General features: G+C 40.9%; 1 protein-coding gene across 5 annotated transcripts in view; it reads left to right on the top strand.

The window, feature by feature from the left end:
* TIMELESS (timeless circadian regulator) overlaps positions 1-21,298 on the top strand; it is a 50,041-nt gene extending 28,743 nt beyond the window's left edge. For 4 of the 5 annotated variants that reach the window (XM_060764076.2, XM_060764074.2, XM_060764077.2 and 1 more), the window contains exons 14-30: positions 467-595; positions 1,241-1,392; positions 2,392-2,489; positions 3,334-3,457; positions 4,056-4,257; positions 5,186-5,334; positions 6,448-6,533; positions 7,554-7,677; positions 8,807-8,889; positions 9,621-9,763; positions 10,558-10,783; positions 11,878-11,946; positions 12,181-12,299; positions 15,878-15,986; positions 18,346-18,382; positions 18,872-18,963; positions 20,294-21,298. In XM_060764076.2, the coding sequence (XP_060620059.2) occupies positions 467-595; positions 1,241-1,392; positions 2,392-2,489; positions 3,334-3,457; positions 4,056-4,257; positions 5,186-5,334; positions 6,448-6,533; positions 7,554-7,677; positions 8,807-8,889; positions 9,621-9,763; positions 10,558-10,783; positions 11,878-11,946; positions 12,181-12,299; positions 15,878-15,986; positions 18,346-18,382; positions 18,872-18,963; positions 20,294-20,373 (2,022 nt within the window). In that variant the 3' untranslated portion in view covers positions 20,374-21,298. The remainder of the gene's footprint in view (positions 1-466; positions 596-1,240; positions 1,393-2,391; positions 2,490-3,333; positions 3,458-4,055; positions 4,258-5,185; positions 5,335-6,447; positions 6,534-7,553; positions 7,678-8,806; positions 8,890-9,620; positions 9,764-10,557; positions 10,784-11,877; positions 11,947-12,180; positions 12,300-15,877; positions 15,987-18,345; positions 18,383-18,871; positions 18,964-20,293) is intronic. The other variant, XM_067463912.1, reaches the window with a different exon arrangement.
* The last annotated feature ends 306 nt before the right edge of the window (positions 21,299-21,604 follow it).

Genomic DNA, 21,604 nt, shown 5'->3' with positions numbered 1-21,604 from the left:
AAACTAGTGTAAGTACTCTGTGCTGTGCAATATACAGATGGTGTAGTGCTATAGTAGCATCATTATGCTGTGCAACTGGGCAACTCCACTGCTGGATGATTGCTATAGTCTGAGTGTAGTAAGGTTGCTGAGGTGGAAACGGTAGAAGAATCTTGTGCCTTTAATGATTTTGTAAAAGTGGGAGTTTCAACTGTTGTGGCTTCTTGTCTGCCATTCGACACCTGTTGAAATTCCCTCTTCTATACAGCCATTAAGGGTCCAGGAGCCTTCTCCAGTTTATACTCTGGTTAACTTGAAGACTGTCTACTTTGTGATGGATGGCTGCTTTGTCATCCCGCCCCCGCCCCCCTCCACCCCAAATGACAGCACCAGTGGATTAAAGATTCTGGAGATGTTACGCTTATCCATCAACTTTCCCTTTTCCTCAAAAGCTGGCTCAAAAACTCTGTGGCTTGTATTGCTGCAGAGCAAAAAGGTCAAGAGGAAGAAGAAGCGCCAGGCTCGGCCTGCTGGTTCAGATGTTCAGATCCGTACTTCCGAAGAACTGGAGGAGATGTGGCCACAGCTGGTTGATCAAATCAGTAAATGTATAAAGGTAGGATAATGCTGTAGGGAAGAAAGGATATGGGCTTGGTCCTGGAGGTGGAACAACATGGTCTGTTTTCCAGTTTTTTCAAAGTGGGGGAGAATAGCTGTTCTGAGTGTGCCAGAGATTCTGTCCTTTGTTGAATTCTCCAGCTTGCAAGATAATGGACCACAGGAACCTGGCCTTGCAAACTGCAAGTCTGTCTAGCTCAGTACTGCCTAGGCTCACTGGGAAGGATTTTCCAAGAATTTAGAAGGATACTTTTTTCACCCTTATCTGTAGCTGGCAGGGGCTGAACTAGTTTGCTTCCACTGAGCTACAATCTCTTCTCCCAAAATCCACTTGTGCTACTATAAATAAATATCATTACCATCACTTTCATCTTGTTTCAGAAGATTTGAAAAAAAGTTGATGTATGGAATGCAAATATGTGAGGGATAGGTGATGACAGTGAATTTGCATTTTTGATTCCTTTAAAGTCGGACGGACACGGGGGGGGGGGGGGGGGCTTCCCGGCACAGGCATTTTGTCTTTTTAATATGTGCATTTGCAGAAAATGGTAGAAAACCATTTTTTCACCTGCATTGCAATTTTCTCTAAAGTTTCTAACTTGCCCACTTGGGAATTCACAAAGTGCCTTCCTTTCTCTGCCAGAGTTCTGAGCCTCTTCCAGAAGACGTCGTCCCTTTTGATGCTGCATCAGAAGTTCCACTGGAGGAGCAGCGAGCTGAGGCCATGGTGCGGATCCAAGACAGCCTCCGGGCTGGCCGGGGTCCCGAGGCGCTCTCCCTCTTACGCTCAGCACGGTAAGAATGCAGTTTTCAGGGGGCATCACCATCTCAGCATTTTGTGGATTCAAAATTGCTGGGTTGTAAGCTGTTGCTGGTATGCAGGATTCATTCTAAGGAATACCTAAAACTTAGGATTGGACTTGAAAAAGATAGAAACCAAATATTTTGTTTTTATGAATACAAACAGTGCAACTACTCAGATGGAAAGCCCACGTAACTTGGTTTCTCTACATGTCATGCTCTGATAGAATCTGAGGGAGCCGCCTATGCTTGTGCTCTCAAAATATTAAAGGGTCAGAGTCAACTGGACTTTTATATTTAAAAAGTTAATATAAAATCTAAAACTCAAATTCATTAGTTGTTAAAAGAAGGGCCATTTAAAAAGTATGGCTTGCTTGTGATTAAATAGACCAGTACCTGTGAGCACAGTGTAAGGAAGGGTTGCCATGAAACGGTCCCCGCATCTTAAGTCACAGCAAGACTGTTAGCTTTATACATCACTGTTACTGTGCTACAGTTGGTCCACCACAATTGTGGGTTTGACTTTTATTAATTTTATTATTTGTGGATTTGATCAGAAATGTTCTTAGGCATTTCTAGGTCCTGCAGTGCAACTCTGCCACCAAGTTCCACCAGACATTAACCATACAGTCACAGTTGCGGACCTAGTGATACCTGGGAAGGATCTATCAAGCTAAAGAATAGTGTTTTTTATTTGTAGTTTGTCATTTTTGCAAGAATTTCTTTTCTCCTGGCTCCAGCAAACGTGGAGGGCTGACTATGTAATTTAACTTGTACATTTATAAGGATGATTAGAATGAATTTATAAAAGGCAAGAGTAGTAATTTGCCAGACACCTGCTGTTGATCAGTGTTCTAGTTGTGTGCAAGTGTCTACATTATGTATATATGTTTCATTTTGCTTATATCACTCATCGCTTGATGATGGGTGAAATGTAAAGGAGGTACTACCCTTAAAGGAGCCGATTCTTTCATTTGAATTTTGTTTTCTAAGGGAGGTATGGCCAGAAGGGGACATTTTTGGATCACCCTCACTTGATCCAGATGAAGAGGCTGAGCTGCTAAAACAACTTTTCTTTGCCAATCTACCCCGTGAGTATCCAGCATCCGCCAGTGGAGTCACAGAATAGAACCAGCCTTCTTTCACAGTAAAGCCACAAAGATGATGGGTAGGGAGGGTTCCTAGGTATCTGGTTGTCTCTGGTGCTTTCCATAGACTGACAGAGAGAGAAGATTTATTTGCTTTTTCAAGGATTTTCAAAAGCTGTTTTTCCTAGCATATATGCCTTTAAGTTGCCTGTTGACTCATGATGACCACAAATTTCACAGGGTTTTCTTAGGCAAGGAATAATTAGAGGTGATTTTGTCAGTTATACCTAAAGCACTTGGGATTTGTTTGCAGACTCTCATTCAAATATGTACCATTTCCAGTCCAGATTAGTTCCCAAGAGCAGATGGGATTTGGTGTCTTGAGGTTATTGTAATCACTATAAAAACATTTCTAAATAAAAACTGTTTTAATAGAATTGGAATGAAAACATACAATTCAAGCTTCTTATTTAAAAATAAAGTTAGATTATAAGAAAGCCTTTGAAAGTATGCCTAACAGGGAGAGGGTTGTCTGGGGAGAGAGATGGTTGATATTCTTTTCAAGTCAAACTGTTCCACAAATACAAGATTGACAAAAAGAAAGGTATTAATGGTGCTGATGATTGATTGATGTTGTTTTCAAATTGGTAGCCTTGCATGCATATTCATTCTGTTCATCCTCTCTTTAAAAATGTGAGACATGTTAATCTTGAAATAATGGCACCCTACAAACTTCTTCTTTGCTGCTCCCTTTTGCTCATTATAGACTGGTACTGTGATAAGTATTTTTGAATGGAACCAGGAACCATGTTGTTTACCTTTCCCTCACCGCTTCCAATGTGTGCAGGGCAAATAACACCAGAAGTAGAGGAATCAGAGGAGGCAGCTGAGGAAGAGGAGGTAGCAGAGGAGGAATTGGCATCTGTACATGTTTCTGAAAAGGAATTCAGCTTCCTGGACTACATGAAGCGGTAAGATTTTGTGACTATGTTGACTATGTGATTAGATGGCTATGTGATTATGTGATTATAATTAATGTTACTGTTTTTAATTTGCTATATATTATGATTTTTACATTGTGTTGCTGATATTGTGGCATCGAATTGCTGCCTATGTTGGCTGCCCTGTGTCCCCCCTCGGGGGTGAGAAGGGCGGGGTAGAAATGGTGTAAATAATAATAATAATAATAATAATAATAATAATAAATAAGCAGACTTATTATTAATAATTTGCCTTGCTCCCAACAACGGGACAATATTAAGTTGAAAGCAATGGAGAAGTCAACAATTGAGAGGCATGAGAAAAGCATCTCCTCTCCTGCTCCTATCCTCTCATCTCCTATGGAACTGGTTGTTTCAAATTATCCCAGAAACTCTTCTACCATTTCCCCCCGCCCCATCCACAAGAGCTAAAAGGTTTCTTAAAACAGATACACAGTCTGAAACTTTTCGGAAACTGCACTTGTGCTTTTGAAGAGATGCAGCATGCACACATGCACCTGGCTGTAAATATCTCTCCTTGCTTTATACACTAAATATAATCTAATACCTACATCTCTGGGGAGGGTAGATTTGCTAGCGCCCATGTGGTGAAGGCCTACATCCTGCTCTTGAAGAACTACCAGCAGAATAGCTCTCACACCAACCACTGTATTGTAAAGATGTTGCACCGCATTGCTTGTGACCTCAAGATGGAGGCCTTGCTCTTCCAGCTCTCCATCTTCTGCCTCTTCAATCGCCTCCTCAATGACCCAGCTGCTGGAGCTTACAAGGTGAGGAAACCTTGAGCTTGTGTGCATGTCTCTCTCCCACTCTCTGTTTAAAGGCAGAAGTTTCTGTTCAAATATGGCTTGCTGCTTGGGGATGGTACCACTGCACTGCATTATATCTTGACCAAAATGTGTAACAACTGCAATGTAATTTGGGGGGGGGGGGGGATTAAAAATTGTGTTTGCCTAAGTTGTAGGTTTTAGTGCAGTGACAGTGAATTTTCTCCTCTTTGTAACACAGGCTGAGCCAAAAATTAGTTGAATGTAAAGCTAAAGGAAAAGTGTGGTGTCCTCCATTTTTGCCTTAGCTTTCTTTTTGACATTGGTATAGCCCATTGAACAAAGATATAGGGCAAAATTTGGCCTCTGTTATGACGCTGTTGCCTACCCCTGCTGTATTTATTATTTATTGATTTTATTTCGGACATTTATATCCTGCCCTTCTCACCCCGAAGGGGGACTCAGAGCGGCTTACAACTGGCAATCATTGGATGCCACGCAAACAATAGCAATAAAATCACAATTAAAAGATTAACGAAACAATAAATTAAAAAAACATCAATTTAATAGATAACACATCCAAGACCAAATCCACATCCAAAGTCATAATTCCTGTTTTCATCTCCCTTTGAAAAAAAATCCTGAGACTAGAACACCTGAGATCTCAAAGAGCTACTGCCAGTCAGGAAAAGACAGTACAGTGCAAACCCACCATATTGGTGGGGCCAGTACCTACAGTTTCTGATGAAATATTCCCTCTCTAGGCATTTATTAGGTCCTCTAGGGGATGGTTAAGAACCAGCTTTATTTAATTTAGATTCTGTTCTTCTTAATGGGACTCAAAACAGCTTACTGGCTATCAGGAGACGCTCTCTACTTTGTTATAGTAGCAAGGCATTGACAAACTTTTGACTCCTTCTCATCTCTCCAGGAGTTGGTGACTTTTGCTAAATACATTGTGGGAAAGTTTTTTGTACTGGCATCTACCAATAAGAAGGCCTACATGGAGCTGCTATTCTGGAAAAACACGGCTGTGGTACGTGAGATGACAGAGGGCTACTCCACACTGCAAGAAGGAAGGTGAGTTAGAATCATTCCTCAGTTACTTGTTTTCTGGAAGGCCATTTTTAGAAAGAAATGAGTCAGGGAAACTGTTCAAGGGCCAAGGTTCCAGGTCACACTTTTATTAAAATGGCTGCTTTTCCCACCTACATGATTTTGGTGTTCTGTTGATGAGTGACTGAGGGGGTGGAGGAACATTGCATACCATTCAATGGCAGTTGTCCCTTTAAGGCTGCAACTTCATCCTGGATATTGGACGTTCTTTCAAATCTCAAGGTGAGATAAGAGCAGTGGTAGTTGTTGTTTCCCTCTGGTTGTTCCCTTCTGCAACCCCATTCTTGTCTAGTGTTTTCCCACTTGTTTTTGGTAAACAGGCCTCTAGATTTATATTTTAAATACTTTCTAATTAACTTTCTCCCAATCATACAATAAAGTTAAAATGAGTTTGGTTCATGTGATTTTAATGTTTTTATTGGGTGGTTTTAATGTTTATGTCTTCATATCTAATTGTTGCTTTATCTTATATTTAATTATCTTTCTGATTTTAATGCTCAGTTATTTGTTTTGTTTAGATCTATGATTTGGTTTATATGTATGTGAGGCATTGAATTGTGCCATTATTTGTTGTAAACCACTTTGAGTCCCCCCTGGGGTGAGAAAAATGATATATAAATACAATAAATAAATAAATAAATAATAAACAAGATAGAGCTGAAACATCCTTACTTTAAAAAAAATATGACAATTACAATTAAAAATGAAGTTTTACAAATGAAAAGTTTGTTTCCAAAACGTGCCAATTTTTTTAAAAAAATGAAAAATGATTTATGAGCACATTGTTGACTAGGAGTAGAATATTATGTACAGATCAAAATTATCAGAATATATCAAATCACTTAGATATGGGCTTTGGAAAATTGGTTTTACAGAAAATTCAGCATTTTTTAATTGCTGTAAAATGTTCAATTGATTTGATACCTTTTGGAAATAGATTCCTAAAAATAGATTCCCAACTATCTACAGAACATCTCAATCTGTCTATTTACTCCCCCCCCCCCCTAAAAAATACTTTTTGAATGTGGGCAGTGTTTATCAAGCCCTTCTCAGTGCATAATGTTTCACCCCAAACAGCTCGGACTCTTGCAAGGCTTCAAGGTGGACTGAGGAGGAAGACGAGGAGTTGCGGGAACTCTACTACAAGTACAAGGAAGTGGAAGGTACCAGCTCACCTTACAATGCAGGGAGAGAGCACTGCTCAAAATGCAGAACAGGGGATGAAGCAAAGACTATAAGAACCGGACTTGCTATAGGAGCCTCCGCTGTATCTCTTGGCTGGCCATAATTTTTATTTTAAAACTCCCAACCCATAGGAACCAAATTTGGAATCATTTGATAGGAAGGGTTGGAGATCCTTTTTCCTCTTTCACTTTTCAGAGGAAGTGAAAATGAATTTCAATGGCAGCACCACAAAAGCCCCACCATAGTTCTGTTTATGGAGATTAAGAGAAACAAGGAAGACCAAAAGAGGACAGTTTACACATTTAAGTTGTGATGCAGAATATGGTATTTATTGTGCTGCTTTCATCCTGATATAAATGTTTCTATTTGTGCAAAATGCCCTCTTTTATCTAGTTCACAGAAATATAGGTGTATTTCTGTAACCTGCCTCGAACCAAGAGGAGAGGCAGATAAGAAATATAATAATTATTATTATTATTATCATCATCATCATCATTATTGACCTTTTTTACCTACTGGTTAGTGTAAAGCAGGAGTGAGCAATTGTGCTCTTTTTTTAGATGCTTTTGGCACACAACTTCCAGCAACTCTTGTGGGGATAGCTAATGTTGAAGGATTATGGGACCTGCAGTCCAGAAGAAAACTCTGGAAAGCTACAGTCATCTGTGTCAGCCCAAAAGTGAGATACTAGGCTTTTTTAAAAGAAACAATAGAGGGGGAGGGGGTTAAATTTGGCTCTATAACGCTGTTTAAAAGTAATGGTAACTTCTGAGTCAGAAAATTTTAAGGACTGCAGGGAGGAAAGCTTTTATAGTAGCTGGTTCTTTTTGATCATACAAATGGCTGGTATAGGTTGGAACTTGGGTGAAGGGGCCTTTTCTTCTTCTCCTTTTCCTCCTCCTTCTTTTTGGCTTTTCTTAAAATAGGCTGGAGAGCTTCTCCTGACCTAGTTCTTATGCTTGTACCACATCTCTCCCCATTGTTTCCCTTAATATCAGGTGAAGACATCCTTAACAACATTTTGGCTCACTTAAGCAATCGCAGTCGGACCCGTAAGCAGGTGGCTAAGCAGTTGGTGCGCTTGGGCCTGGCCAACAGTATGCGAGACTTCCCTCAGGAGAGGTAAGTCACTGTTCTCTGTAAATGCTGGAGTTGAAGTTTCTCTCTGTTTCTCAGCCAATAAAAAGCCTGGTTGTGTCCATGCTCTGATTGGCTGAGACTAGGCAAAACAAGCGACTACAATTCCCAGAACCCTCTCTTGCGGTTTGTCTTATTTTTAAAAATGTTACAGTTAAAACTTAAAATAATTCTAAAAAATCAGTAGATTGGTGAATTATTTTCAATTTTAAATGGGGTCTAAAACTGAGGTAGGTTTCATGAAGTTAGGCCTTAAAATGGCTGAGGATTGCACCTTTCAAGTTTCCCATTTTAGCCAATTGGCCTAATCTTTGGCAAATGAAAACAGCAACACTCCTCCCCATTCAAGTAACTTCCCAGTAAACAGAATCAGGGGTCAACTAACAATGGACCCCAAAACGGCATGCCTTTTGGCCAAATTGCACACCTCTGCTTGGCATGCACTCATTGAAAACTCGTTTAGAAATAAGTTCCATTCAATTGGATTATATTTCTGAATAAATGTGAAAAAAATGAATTTTCAAGTTTTCATTTTATTATGTCTCTGGAGATTCTGTGTAATGTATCTTTAGCTATATATAAAAGTTGTACTCTCAGTAAATACAGTTTTTTTCCTGAAAAATCACTGCATTTTCTGACACCTGTGAAGCTTGCATAAGCATATGGACTAAAAGTATGTTTCTATTATGTACACATAAACAGAGAAAAGAAAAGTGTTTTCAGGCGTTGCCACTTAACTTAAGTAGTATAGGACAACATCAGGCATCCTGTCTTAGGATACCTAGTATTTTCACACATGTTGTCTGCATTGCTTTTCACGTGTTTTTTAATATAAATTTAAAGGACTGAAAAGTAAAGGAAGTTTTGCACGATGGAATTGTGCAGCTCTGAGTCACCTTCGGGCTGATATGAGCAGGGTAGAAATAATGCAAATAAATAAATGTCTGCAGTGCCGCCTCCCGCCCTTTGTGATTCATTCACACTTCAGAGTCCTGTCCTTTTCTCTGTGCTGCAACTCCCCTCACCTTCTGTCATGTCCTCTGTGGAGAAATCCTGGGATGCAAGAGGAGGTGGGCATCCTATAATTACTGGTATGCTGCACTTTCTTCAACAGGAAGGGGACACGCATTGTGCTCTGGACAGAGGATCAGGAGCTGGAGCTTCGCCGACTTTTTGAGGAGTACCAGAACACAGATGGTAAGATTGTGCAGCCAGAGAATCTTTCTAAGTCTGCAACCAGACAATAATAATACAAACTTGCCCTTCCAACTGGCTAACTGAAAAAAGGGTCGGCTGTGATTGAAGTGCCAAAACTAATATTCTGGAGCTGCCCTTGCAAACCTCACTTACGCCATGTTTGCTTATGTGGGGGGAATATTTCCTACAAGCTTCCAAGAAGTGTGGTGTGACAGATAAGATCAGAGTCCTCCTCCTTGCCTTGGCTAGGTAAAGCTACAGGAAGATTGAGAAGTTGAGAGGCTGAAGAGGGATGAAGAAAGTGGAAGGAGAGGGAGAAAAGTTAGATGGGGTTTGGACGAGCTGGGAGGAGGAAATTAGTTGCCTTGTGAGCTGCAAAAAGTCACCAAAATATCATGTGATTAAAAATGTACCTGAGGGAATTCTGAAGTTAAATCAATCTAGAAATTTGGAAGATAACTTTTTATAAAGTTTCTATTCCCTTTCAGTGTTAACCCACTGACTGATATTTTTTGGTAAAGGGGATATCAGGCCCTTGTCGCCCGTATCTAAAAATATTGTGATGGGATGCATGTATTTCTGATACAACAGGTTAGGGAAGAAGTAAGGTGAGTTCCTGTTACTGGTTTATTAGCCTACTTGGCTTTTCTCTGCTACTTCCCTGCCAGTCCCGTCCTCCCTTCTTCCTGACTCAACATTTCCTTTACTTCTTTCTCTTTCCTACTTTGTAGATATCCTGGGCAATGTAATGAGGCACGTCACTGCAAAGCGTTCCAAGGCCCGCATTATTGAGAAACTGCTCAGCATGGGGCTGGTGTTTGATCGTAAGGAACTGTACAAGAAGCGCCAGCGGAAGTCTGGATCTTGTGGCACGGTATGATGCCCATCTTCTGTTTTCTTGTTTATTCCATGGTACGTACACACTCATGTGTACAAATGCATATTGCATGTAAGAAAGTACAAGTACACATTGGAATTTAAGGCAGTTGGGCTGATGCCTGCAAGATTTTTCTTTGAAAAACAGGAAAGTAGAAAACAGTTGAGCAGATTCCACTCAGGTGGCCCTTCACCAGCATGAGTCCCCCTTTTCTACTCTCGTGCTGTCCACACCTAGTACATCCTCTACTTTGAAGCTGTCAGAACACGTTTGAGTCATATTATGAGACTTTCTTTTTCTTACTGAATAGACTTTCATTCTTTTGCTGTATAAATGCTATAACTGAGCCTTTTTCCTGTTGTTGCTTGAAGCAGGGGGTGGACCTTTGGCGTTTTGGTAATATGGTGTTTTGGTCTATAAGTCACATACTTCCAACCCACTATGGCTACAACAAGGGAATGTGTGAAGGATAGACCAGAACATCGGAATGACCGAAGGCATCCCACTCTTGGTCCTGGGATGTTTGTGGAACTGGCAAGTGACAAAAGGGGATGAGCTCATAAGTTTCAGCCTTTTTTCCTGCCTGTGAATCTTCTCCTATGACATAAGGTACACTGGTTAAACTGATGATGCGGAACTGTTGGGATTTGATAGTAGTGAGACCATTGAATCTGATCAGAGCAGAGCTCACTGGAATGTGATGAAATTTCTCTGTAGAAATTTCTCTGTTTGAGTTGCTGAGGGAGGTGTTAAGTTTGTGCTGTCATGTTATCAATCAATCTTTCTTTCAGAAGAAAGGTGCATTTTCTAAGGACTTGGATGAGGTTGATGAAGAAGAAGAGGAAGAGGAGGAAGACGAAGATGATAATTTGGATAGTGAGGATGAGGAAGAACCAGCCCAGGATGATGGCAACAATAGCATTGGCAACAGGTCCCAGGATAGACATACTAACAAGAAATGGGGGTCTGCATCAGACAGAGGCATCAATACGCTTGTACGGAGCCTGAGGCAGGAAGGTGAGAAAATGCTGGTAGAAACGAGAATGGGCATGCATTGTTGGTATGCTCTGTAGCACCATCTATGCAAAGGTACCTCCAGATGTCATGGACTGCAACTCCGATTATCCCTGATTACTGACGATGCTGGGTGGGGATAATGGGGCTTGTAGTCCAAAACATCTGAAGGGTACCAGATTCGCTTTTGTTGACATATCCCTGTGAAGCCTTCAGGAGGTGGCTTTCAAGCTTCCTAACTTTAGGAAATTTCTTCCCTTCCCAGTAAGCTGAAGAGCTGCATCCAAATGCCTGCTGCAGAACCTGTAGGGTGGGCAGCTGCTGGCCAGATCTTTTAGGACATTGATGTGAAGCCTCATGCCTTTTCATGAACTTTTGAATGCTCCTACACCAGTTTTCTGGGACTGTACGCTGCAGTGGGAAATGGGTAGTGGCAGTTAGTTCCTGACGGAATCAAGAATTGCGCAGAATGCTGTTTGCACATATGAACGTTACTCCAGTTTGGAGAATCAGTGTTAAGGACCGACCTCGCAGATGACAAATTGAACTATTATGGAACACATATCCCTCTGTGTGCCTCCCTGTCTCTTCTTTATCCAACCCTTATTCTTGGCCTAACCATTAATGAAATGGAGCACAAAATAGGTGGTAAATAACATGATTTTTAAAAAATTATCTCTACTTAAACCATGCTATGCAAATAGAAAACCAGTGAATTAGCACATTCTGTACAAATAGAAAAAACAGTGCATTAGAAAGATACTCTAGATCAGTGGTTCTCAACCCTTGGGTCCCCAAATGTTTAGGTCTTCAACTCTCAGAAATCCTAACTTCTGGTAAACTGGCTGGGATTTCTGGGAGTTGTAGGCCAAAGTTGAGAACCACTTCTACATCGGCTCTTTATTTCTTATGCTGTACTGTAAGGAGTAAGGTTTATAAATGCCGCCTCTGTGTTCTGAACGGCACAACCTATTCATCTAATCTTTCTTCATATGGAGAACCAGATCAAGCTGTTGTACCCACCCCCTCCCTGTTATTGAATCAAGAATATTGAGAGACCAGACCATTCACCTCCCCTCCCACTTTTGTCCCCATAGGTTTGTCTGGTCCCCTCTTATGGATCCAGAGTTGCCTGAACCGAACAGCTGCTGATCGAGAAGAAGATGGTGAGTACAGTGAAACCTGAGCCTGGTGTAGCGAGTTCTTAAGAGGAGGAGTTGTGACTTCATGCCAGTTGTGTGGCTTGATTGGGGTCCCATTAAATGCCAGTAGGGATAGGCTTTGCACTGGGTCCAAGTTCCCCTCCTCAAGCAAGAACAGTGCTATGGAGACATGAATATTTTCCTCGTCTCCCTAGAACAATTAGCGGGACTTAAATTGATAGCATTGCTTTTCACCAGGTTGCGCCCAGCCTGTGCCTTTGGTGCCACTATCTGAAGAGAATGAGGATGCCATGGAACACAAAAACTTCCAGAAGCTTCTACGGAAAATGGGGTTGCGAGCACCAGCCAATGAGCAGGTAACACTTTTTTCTAGTTAGATGCTAGGATGTGTGTAACAAGACTTTTTACAGTGATGTATTTTGTGCATGCCAGGTGGAGTATTTTTGTTGGTTTTTAGGACAATAAGGCCCCTTCCACACAGCTGAATAAAATCTTATGTTATCTGCTTTGAACTGGAATATATAGCAGTGTGGATTCAGATAACCCAATTCAAAGCAGCTATTGTGGGATTTTTTGCCTTGATATTCTGGTTTATATGGCTGTGTGGAAGGGTCCTTAGTTTCATCTCATTTAAATCTGGGTTTTTTTTAAGCCATTAAATTGGAGAAGGACAATACACATCCATATGCTGCTTCATCCTATAGCAATCACTGCTTCTAAGAAGGGAAGGGAGAAGCAGGCAAAGTAAGCAGATAGATCAGTGGTTCCCAACCTCTGGTCTGTGAACCACCAATGGTCCCCCAGAACTAAAATATGGTCTGCGGATTCACCGTTACTACACTGTTGCAGCGAGAGTGACTGGTCTCGCGAAACCCTTTTATAGTGTAAAGGCAACAGGGATGTTGGGAGGGGAGAGGCTGACTACCCACAAAAGGCATGACAACAAGCCTCTTGACTGCTGCACTCCCTCCCTACCCTTGAGTGGAGCCGTTCTGTGTGGTGCCTGGAAGTGGGGATGTCTTGGTGTCTTTGTGTTTAGGCCTATTCCTTGCATTATTTGGAGTGCTGATTCAGAAAATTGCATTGAATAGACCACATCAGCTCTAGATTATTAAATATGGTTTTCTGTGAAAGAGCAGATGGTGACTACTGGATGGCATATGTTATTTTCAGAAACCAGAGCTGATGTGGTCTATCCAATGCTGTTTTCTGAATCAAAACTCCAGCTAATCAAACTGAATCTAAAATTGACCAAAAATAGTTTCGTACCCCTTTTGGTACTAATGTTGGAGAGCGGTCCCTGGCTAAATGGTCCTTGGCTACGTGGTCCCTGGTCAAAACAGGTTGGGAACCACTGAGATAGATGGAAGGAAGTTGTTTTGAAAGAGAACCTATAGAAGACACCTGGAATTTCAATTCTCCTTTTTAGCAAGATACCCACTCCCTACATCCTTTGTTTCATATAATCATAGAAGTGATACTGCATGGAAACAGTTATGATTGTATAAATGTTATTGTTTTAATCTATTGTGGTTTTGTTTTTATATTGTTGTTATTTTTTGATATGGCGCCATCGAATTGTTGCCAGTGTTAGCAGCTCTGAGTCCCCCCTCAGGGGTTGAGAAGGGCGGGGTAGAAATCTTGTAAATAAATAAAATAATAATAATAATGAGGTAAAACAGTATTAGAACAGGAATGAGCTTCTTTACTTCCACTGCAGCACTGAGGTTCATGGGCAGTAATTGGCTTCTGCATGTGCTGCTCACAGCTAATCTGCATATAGCTATGTTTTAATTAATAAAAAAACCCCAAAACCTGGTTTGACTTACTCATGGGTCAGTTTACATATTGTAGCTTAACTCTTCTAAAAAAAAAGGAATCATCGCCTTCTCTGAGTAGAGTGGCGAAAAGCATGAGCTTTGTCCATCCCAGAATAACATAAAAGAAACACCAACTTCTACTGTCTTTGCTGTTGTGCCACTCCTGGTATTTTTGAATGTCTGGGAGGGGAATGAACAGTGGCCAGGGTTAGTTGGCAACAGTGCGTCCTTTACCCTTTCTAAAGAATTTATCAAGAGGTATATCAAAGTCTCTAATTTTGGTCTGCAAACCCTGCCCTCACCTTATACATGAAGTCAACTTATGTGGACATATTTATGGCTAAATTCTGCTGAAAGACAGTGCTGAGCTTTTAGTTATTCCCTCCTGCTGCTTGCATTGAGGCTGGGTTTGTAGGAGTTATTTTTCGCTTAAGAAAAAAAATGTTTGTATTTAGCTTCATTGTCAAAGTGATCTAAAAGAGTCAGGAATGAACTCATGATTTATGTGTCAGCAGATGTAAGTAATTATGAGCTCTCTGGATTTTCCTGCACAGTCTTACTTAGGAAAAAAAATCTCTGGTTCAATCTTTTGTTATTTTCTCCCTCGACTGCATATTGTTTGAGATCTTGAAAGAAAGTGTTCCCTGTGGACTGAAATAACATTGTAGAATTGCATGTTGGAAGTATTTGGAAGAATGTGTATGTTTTTAATACAGCTGTTACTTCCCGCTAGAGCAGACCCATTGAATCAATTGAGCACACTTCAATGATAATATAGCAAGCCTCATCCATTTAATAGGTCTGGTTTAATTGGGATTAGTAGCCGAATCCCCTTCTCTTTGACCTTCGCCCCCACGTATATACATATACATTTTGTTTATGTATGTGTAAACTTCCATCCTCCAGGGAGACAGGCTTCTAGGAAAACACAAATTCAGAAATACAGAAGCATTAGCTTATGGGTACCTTTTGCAGGGGACATTGAGAATGGAGCGCTATACACTTTTATATCCATAGCTTGTGAAGAAAGTTTTCGTGTTGGCTACTGTGACTGCACCTATGTGGGTCAATATATTTTAGGAGGGGGGGATACATAAGCCAATTAAAAGCTGGACACAAACATTCTGCCTAAGGCTGCATGGTTACTTTTACATTACATGATTGGTATTATCTATTTTTTAAAATATGTGGCCATGCTATGTGGAGTTGTCACCCCATCCTTTCTGTGTTTTCAAACTCCATTTTAAGTCTTTGTTCTCATATAAATATATTTCAAGGGAGATTATCTACTCTTACATTCTGGGTAAAAATAAAGATGCTCGTCTTTCACTAACCATAGCTGTTCATTCACTTCAGATCTTGATTCTTAGATATGGTGGAACATGAAATGCCTCTTTCTGGAGAAGCATTCTAGATTTGTGTTCTATTAGGAGCCATTCTATTTGCACTTTGTAATCTTGAATCTTATAGCAGCCATATAAGGAGGTTATTATTGTATTGTTTTGTTTTGAGTGTTGATTCATTAAAGACATTGAAGTTTTATCACTGCATTTGTCTTTGCTTGCTAGGGTTTTATCTTGTTTTATCAGCCACCCTGAGTCCCCCCCCCCTCCCAGAGGTTGAGAAGGGCAGGGTAGAAATATTCTAAATAAATAAATAAAATAAATTGTTTCTTTTCTAATAAAGCTATGCTTGTGTGTGCCTTTTAAAAACTGTGGGCTATTGTTTTCACGTGTGGTAAGCCCTCACAGTTGGCACAGCTGCTTTTAAGAAGATGCATGGAGTTCGTTTCCAAAAGGTACCAAATTCCAAAAAAGGAAAGGAAAGGAAATTGAGTTATAGGTGGCAACACATTGCTGGCTAGTGGTATAGAATTATGTACAGATGGCAACTATCAAAATGTATCAAATCACTTTGGTACAAAGCTTGGAAAAGTGTGTTTTATAGCAAAAGAAAGCATATCGTTAGCACATTTTTTCAGTTCCTGTTCAGATGGATTTGGTGCCTTTGGGAAACAAGTTCCACACACAAACTATTTTCTCTTGTGGCCATCATTCTTTGTAGCCAGGAGCTAGCAGCCTTGGTTTACTTCCTTTTCTTTCTGCCTCCTGCAGGAGTCTTTCTGGCGCATTCCCTCCAAACTCAGCCCAGAGCAATTGCAGCGAATAGCTGCTTCCATTTCCCTGCAAGAGGTGGAAGGAGAGACCCAAGAACAGCCAGCAGGTGAGGTGTGCACAGGGGAACAGGGAGCAAAGACAAGCACATGGCTGGCTCTAACTGAAACACTTGTCAGCTGAAACAGTTCTTCAAATGCCGATAGTCACAACAAGGCCACAGATGAAGATTTGTTTCAAATGTATGCTTATGTTACATTATTGTATTGCTGAATCTTTCTTCTGAGCATTTGTGAGCAATTTGAGGTGTCTTAGCACTTGCTCCTTGGTTGGTGCGCTGTATTGATTTGATGCTCTCCAGAGCACCATCTCCCTTTATATAGTGGTGCATCTAATGTGAAGACTTGGATTATTTGCTATTTCAAATTCCGAATATGAATCCCCAAGTTCAGCCATGATTTATTGCAAAATCTGGCCCAAAATAACTTCCTCAGACTGCTGACTAATCAGTTTCACAATCTGGTTTTTCAGTTCTGTCTGACATTATTTGCTCTCTCTCAAATGTTTGTACAGTGGTTTTGTTAAAGCATAGCCTTTTGCTCAGTTTCGTTTCTTGTTTTTTTGGAATTGATAACTGCTTTTATGATAAGCGTGTTGGTTTTCCCCAATCTGCGACCCACAAGATGGTTAAAACCACAGCTCCCAATACCACCCCTCCTGGCAGGATGACAAATGTCCATTATGGTGAGGATGATAGAAATTATAGCCTAGCACATCTTGAACAGGAAGACAAAGTTTTGTTTTTGGTTTTTTTGAGGAAAAGGTAGGTTTTGCCTTTCCTCCTGTTTGTGGAATAATTAGGGATACACAAGCATAAACTTGGTCTCATTGCTCCATTAACAAGTTATGAAGATAATGTATATTCAGTGTTTTGTTTTTTTTTTACAATAGACACTGTGACTTTCCACGTACTCGGTAAACGTCCTGTTTTGACCCTTGCCTGGGACAGGCTTCTAGCAAAGCCACAGAGCATAGCTGGGGCATTGTGTTCAGACAGTAGTCACAATCTGAATGAGAATATTTGCACACTCTGGAGGCAGCGCATCTTATGGAGAACTGGTTTCTGAATCTAAGATTTGGAAACCATTGCCAATATTCTAAGCCAGTGGTTCTCAACCTGTGGGTCCCCAGGTATTTTGGCCTACAACTCCCAGAAATCCCAGCCAGTTTACCAGCTGTTAGGATTTCTGGGAGTTGAAGGCCAAAACATTTGGGGATCCACAGGGTGAGAACCATTACTGTAAACCATCAAAAAATAATGTGTGTTTATCCCCTTTCAGGGCAAAAATAGAATTTTTAAAGTCAGCACAAATTATAGACGATACAACATCTTGTCCAGTTTTTGGGATAAAAGACATTTGAGATACTGGGATATTATCCATATCATACAGGGTGAGGCAGCATAACTTCCTTTTTTAAAATGTGTGCCATTCAGTCGGTTGAAGACGTAGCGGAGCGCTAGTGGTCTCGTTCAAGAGGCGGGAGTATAAAGTTTTCTCCTGACACAGTTCAGTTGCCATCATGCGTTGGAACAGTGAGGAGCGTGCTTTTGCTGCTGAGGCCTACTTTTCGAATGGATTTGGAGTGGCCGGCACGCTCTCCAGATTTGGCCCCTTGTGATTTTTTTCTATGGGGTTTTTTGAAATCCCGTGTTTATGTGAACCGCCCAAGGACCCTACAAGATTTGAAGACCAACATCCAGGAAGAAATTGCCAACATAACACCTGCTATGCTGGCAAGAGTCATGACAAACGCCAGAAATCGGTTTACTCAGTGTATGGAGAATGGGGGATGTCACCTACCTAATTTGATCTTCAAAACTACGTAAAACAAAACTTTAGGTATGCGCCTACATTATTTTAAAAAAATCTGATTCATACAATGGGTTTTATTACGTTTTGAAAAAAGGAAGTTATGCTGCTGCACCCTGTATTACCAAGAGTAAAATTTACCTTTAAAAAGTAGACATTATATAGGAAATTGGGAGAAATATTTGAATTGGTGTGAAATAATTCAGAATATATTGGGAGTGTGATATAATCTGCTACTCCTGAGGTTTTTAATCAGAGGCTGGATGGCCATCTGTTGGGAGGACTTTGGTGGTGTCTTCCTGCCTGGCAGAAGGGTTGGACTAGGTTACTTCTAAGTTTATTATTCTGAGATCATTTGCCTCAACAAATTGGGTATAGAGTTAAGGTTCCATATAAAGTAAATGTCTTCTGAAGGATTCAATGAACAAAAAGGTTTAGGCACTAAATAAGCACTGTACTCTTCCTTGGAGATCTTTGGACCTGAAATGGCGTGATTTTGTGCATGTAGGAAATAGCTAACTTCATCAGGAAATTATTTTATCTCTGTATAGAAAAGCCTTGCTCTTTCTTTAGCTCACACATTCTTTCTCTCCTCAGTTTCAGAGGAAGATCATCTTGATACAGAGGAGCCAAGGTACTTGATAATAGAAAAGTGAGAACTGCATGAAAAAGGGAGGCAGTGGGTGGGGGCAAAAGAAGCAGCCTGCATTCAGGAAGAGAAGACAATAGTCTGAATCCCATTAATTCAATAAAGTTGAATTAATCGTAAATTGCAGGCCAAGAATGAATACAGCAAACCTGTTTCAAGTTCCATTTTGATCTAAAGGGGTTGGTGTATCGTCCCCTTCCACTTTTAGCGTGCATTTTTTCTTTCTTGATAGTTTTTCCTCCCATTTTTTAAGAACACAAAATGGAATAGCCCAGCTGTCACCATAGGTCAAGAAGGCTTAAAGGCAACCTGCATGACATCCACAAGCACATTTTACTTTAATTTATTGAGTAAATACACAAATATTTTACAAAGTTCACAACTTCATAGCTGCATCCTCCAAGTTTGTTTGCATGCCCAGGCTTTGGTTCTCAGAAAAGTTAGAGATATTTCACTTCTATGCATTTCTTGCAGGGAGGAACCCATCCAGTGCCCTCAGGGACCCAAGCGGAGCCGTTTGTTGAGTGACAGTGAGGAAGAGGAGGGAGAAGAATCACACCACCCAGGTATATCCCATATTGGGAGTATAATCACTTCCATCACTGCTCTTCCCATGAATCACCCACTACATTTGCATAGTTCATGAAATGCTTCTTCAAGGCATCTCTAGTGCCTCATTAGACCTCAAGGCAGTAATTGCTGGCTTTGGTGCTACAACTCAAATTGTACCTTAAGGAATGGCTAATGTGTGATTTCAAAAGGTTCAGTGAGCCTAGAGTACCCAGCCATGGAGAAAATTACTCATTCTTTATGCTTGTCTGGCCCTATTCTCTTCCTTGTATCATCTCCTGGAAGTAGAAGGCTGTCCTGCCATTTCTCTCTGTCAGATGTCATTTGATTTCTACATCCCAATAGATTCTGCATCATTTAAACTTTATTAAAACCAAACAAGAGAACTTCCTTACTCCAAAAATAATGAAGTGCTGCTACTAGTGAAAGGAAGCAGTAGGCAAGTAGAATAACTAATCATATATAGTAAAAAGAATGAGTAAATAAGGAATAAGGAGAATAGAGGATACAAAGCTGTGATTGGATTCCTGAGTAATTTCTACTACTTTTTTTCGTGTCAGGAGCAACTTGAGAAACTGCAAGTCGCTTCTGGTGTGAGATAATTGACCATTGCCCAGGGGACGTCCGGATTTTTGATGTTTTACCATTCTTGTGGGAGTCTTGTCCCCACAGCTAAAGCTGGAGCAGACAGAGGGAGCTCAACCCGCTCTCCCAGGATTCAAACCGCTGACCTGTCAGTCAGCAGTCTTGCCAGCAAAAGGGGTTTAACCCATTGTGCCACTGGGGGCTCCATTTCTCCTCCTGAGAACATAGGAGATTCCCCACTTCCCACCAAGGACGCTCACATTTGCCCCTTGTGTGAGTTGCTGTTCCAATCCTCCTTCCAATCAAGAATCATGCAGAAATCAAGGAACCAATTTCCCACTGAAAGTGGTTAATTTTATCCCTATATAACACTGTTAAAAAGGCATAAGAATGACATTTGCCTTGATTTATCAGAACTTCAGGAATTATGCCTCCAAAAAGAAGAAAAGTGTAGCTCTTATATAAGAATGAAGCAGTTGAAAGTTTCCCACCCCATTTGGGTATTCTGTCCCTGTTGTCCTTGTGTGTTGTGAGTTCTAATCTCACAACACACAAGAGAACCCAGTCAATACTGCATTTTGAAATAACATTTTAATTGTTGTACTTCTAAAATTTCCATGGATGACCGTTACTCACTCCAAGATAAAGGACAGGGATACAGAGAGCTTATCTTCCCACTGCTCTTCATGGGGAAAGTTACAAATACTTGCCCATACCCTAAACCTGGCTTTGGCTCTGCAGGTTCCCATGATGAAGGTGAACTCTACCCAACAGGCAAGCGGAAGCGCCTGCGAATTGAGGATGAGGATGAGGAAGACTGAAAAACTGGAGCTTCCGTCTCTTTCTGGAGCAGGAAGGCCAATTGCCCCTTTGTCCAGCACCAGGGATGCAACTATTATTCAGCTTCAGCAGTGAAAACAATCACAATCATCATATTTCCTGTGCACAGTACTTTCCTTTGGGGAAAGGGATTACAGAGAATGACTGCCTAAATGTGAAAAAAAGAGAAGAAGCATGTGATCCGCTGAAATGTAGAACAGGACGCAGAGGGCTTACTCTCCTGTTGCTATCCTTTGTTACAATACATTTAGCATGAGGGAAGACATCTCTTTTGAAACTGTTCCTGCTTTTGTAGATAACCACTTGCATCCTGTGATGTTTGCTCCCCAAAATGACATTGCTAAATTTGTCCCTCCTGAGTGGTTGAAAGCCACACTCATAGACAGGAGAGCCAGGCATCCTAGCTGTTCATTGTTAGTTTGGGTCCACCTCACCTTTTCCCCTGGAATCTGGTTGGGACTTCATGGCCCTGTTCTCTTTGCTTAGTCACAGATTGCCTTAAAATACTGGCAAACATGGTCTCTGCTGTTCCCATTGTATATTGGAGTTGCAGCTGCACTTGGAAGTTCCCCTTTTCATTTCATGTCAGTCATTAAGAACAAAGTGGCAACTGGGAGGCGAGCTAGGAGGGTACGGATTTAAAAACAACCGCTACATTAAGAAGCAGCCACCTTTTTCGCCCAGGTGATTTCTCCTCAAGTGGATTCCAGTTACTTCCGCAGTTTCTTCTTGTGTTATTGGCCTTGCTCCGGCTGTTCCAGATAGAGGCAACACCTGAGACCTTTACATGGATTGTCCCCACTTGACTGTGCAGATCTCTACCCCATGTTGGCAAGGGTCCCGTGTAACATTTCCGTGTCTTTGTGTGTATGGTCTACTTTTGATAATAAAACAAAAACAGGTTTCTCTGCCTTGTCATCACACACAGCAGCTTTGAACTGCAAAAGGAAAGGGGTAAAAACATTGTAATGGGTGATATCGCTGATCTTTCCCTTTTTTACATTGACAAATAGAAGCAGGGTGATCATAATAACTAAACACTTTCAGTGTCCCGTATATTTGACTTGTATTCCAACTTAAACTTTCAGACACTGTACTCTTCAAGAGGTTTTTGATTTTGGGTTCATGGACCATGGAGCAGCTGCTTCCTCCTCTCTACCATTACATAGTGTCTCCTAAATACTTTGAATGTGATTTACTTGCTTCTTGGCA

This window comes from Anolis sagrei, chromosome 2 (genome assembly GCF_037176765.1).
Source record: "Anolis sagrei isolate rAnoSag1 chromosome 2, rAnoSag1.mat, whole genome shotgun sequence".
Lineage (NCBI taxonomy): Eukaryota > Metazoa > Chordata > Lepidosauria > Squamata > Dactyloidae > Anolis > Anolis sagrei.
This window is presented reverse-complemented; position numbering and strand designations above follow the sequence as displayed.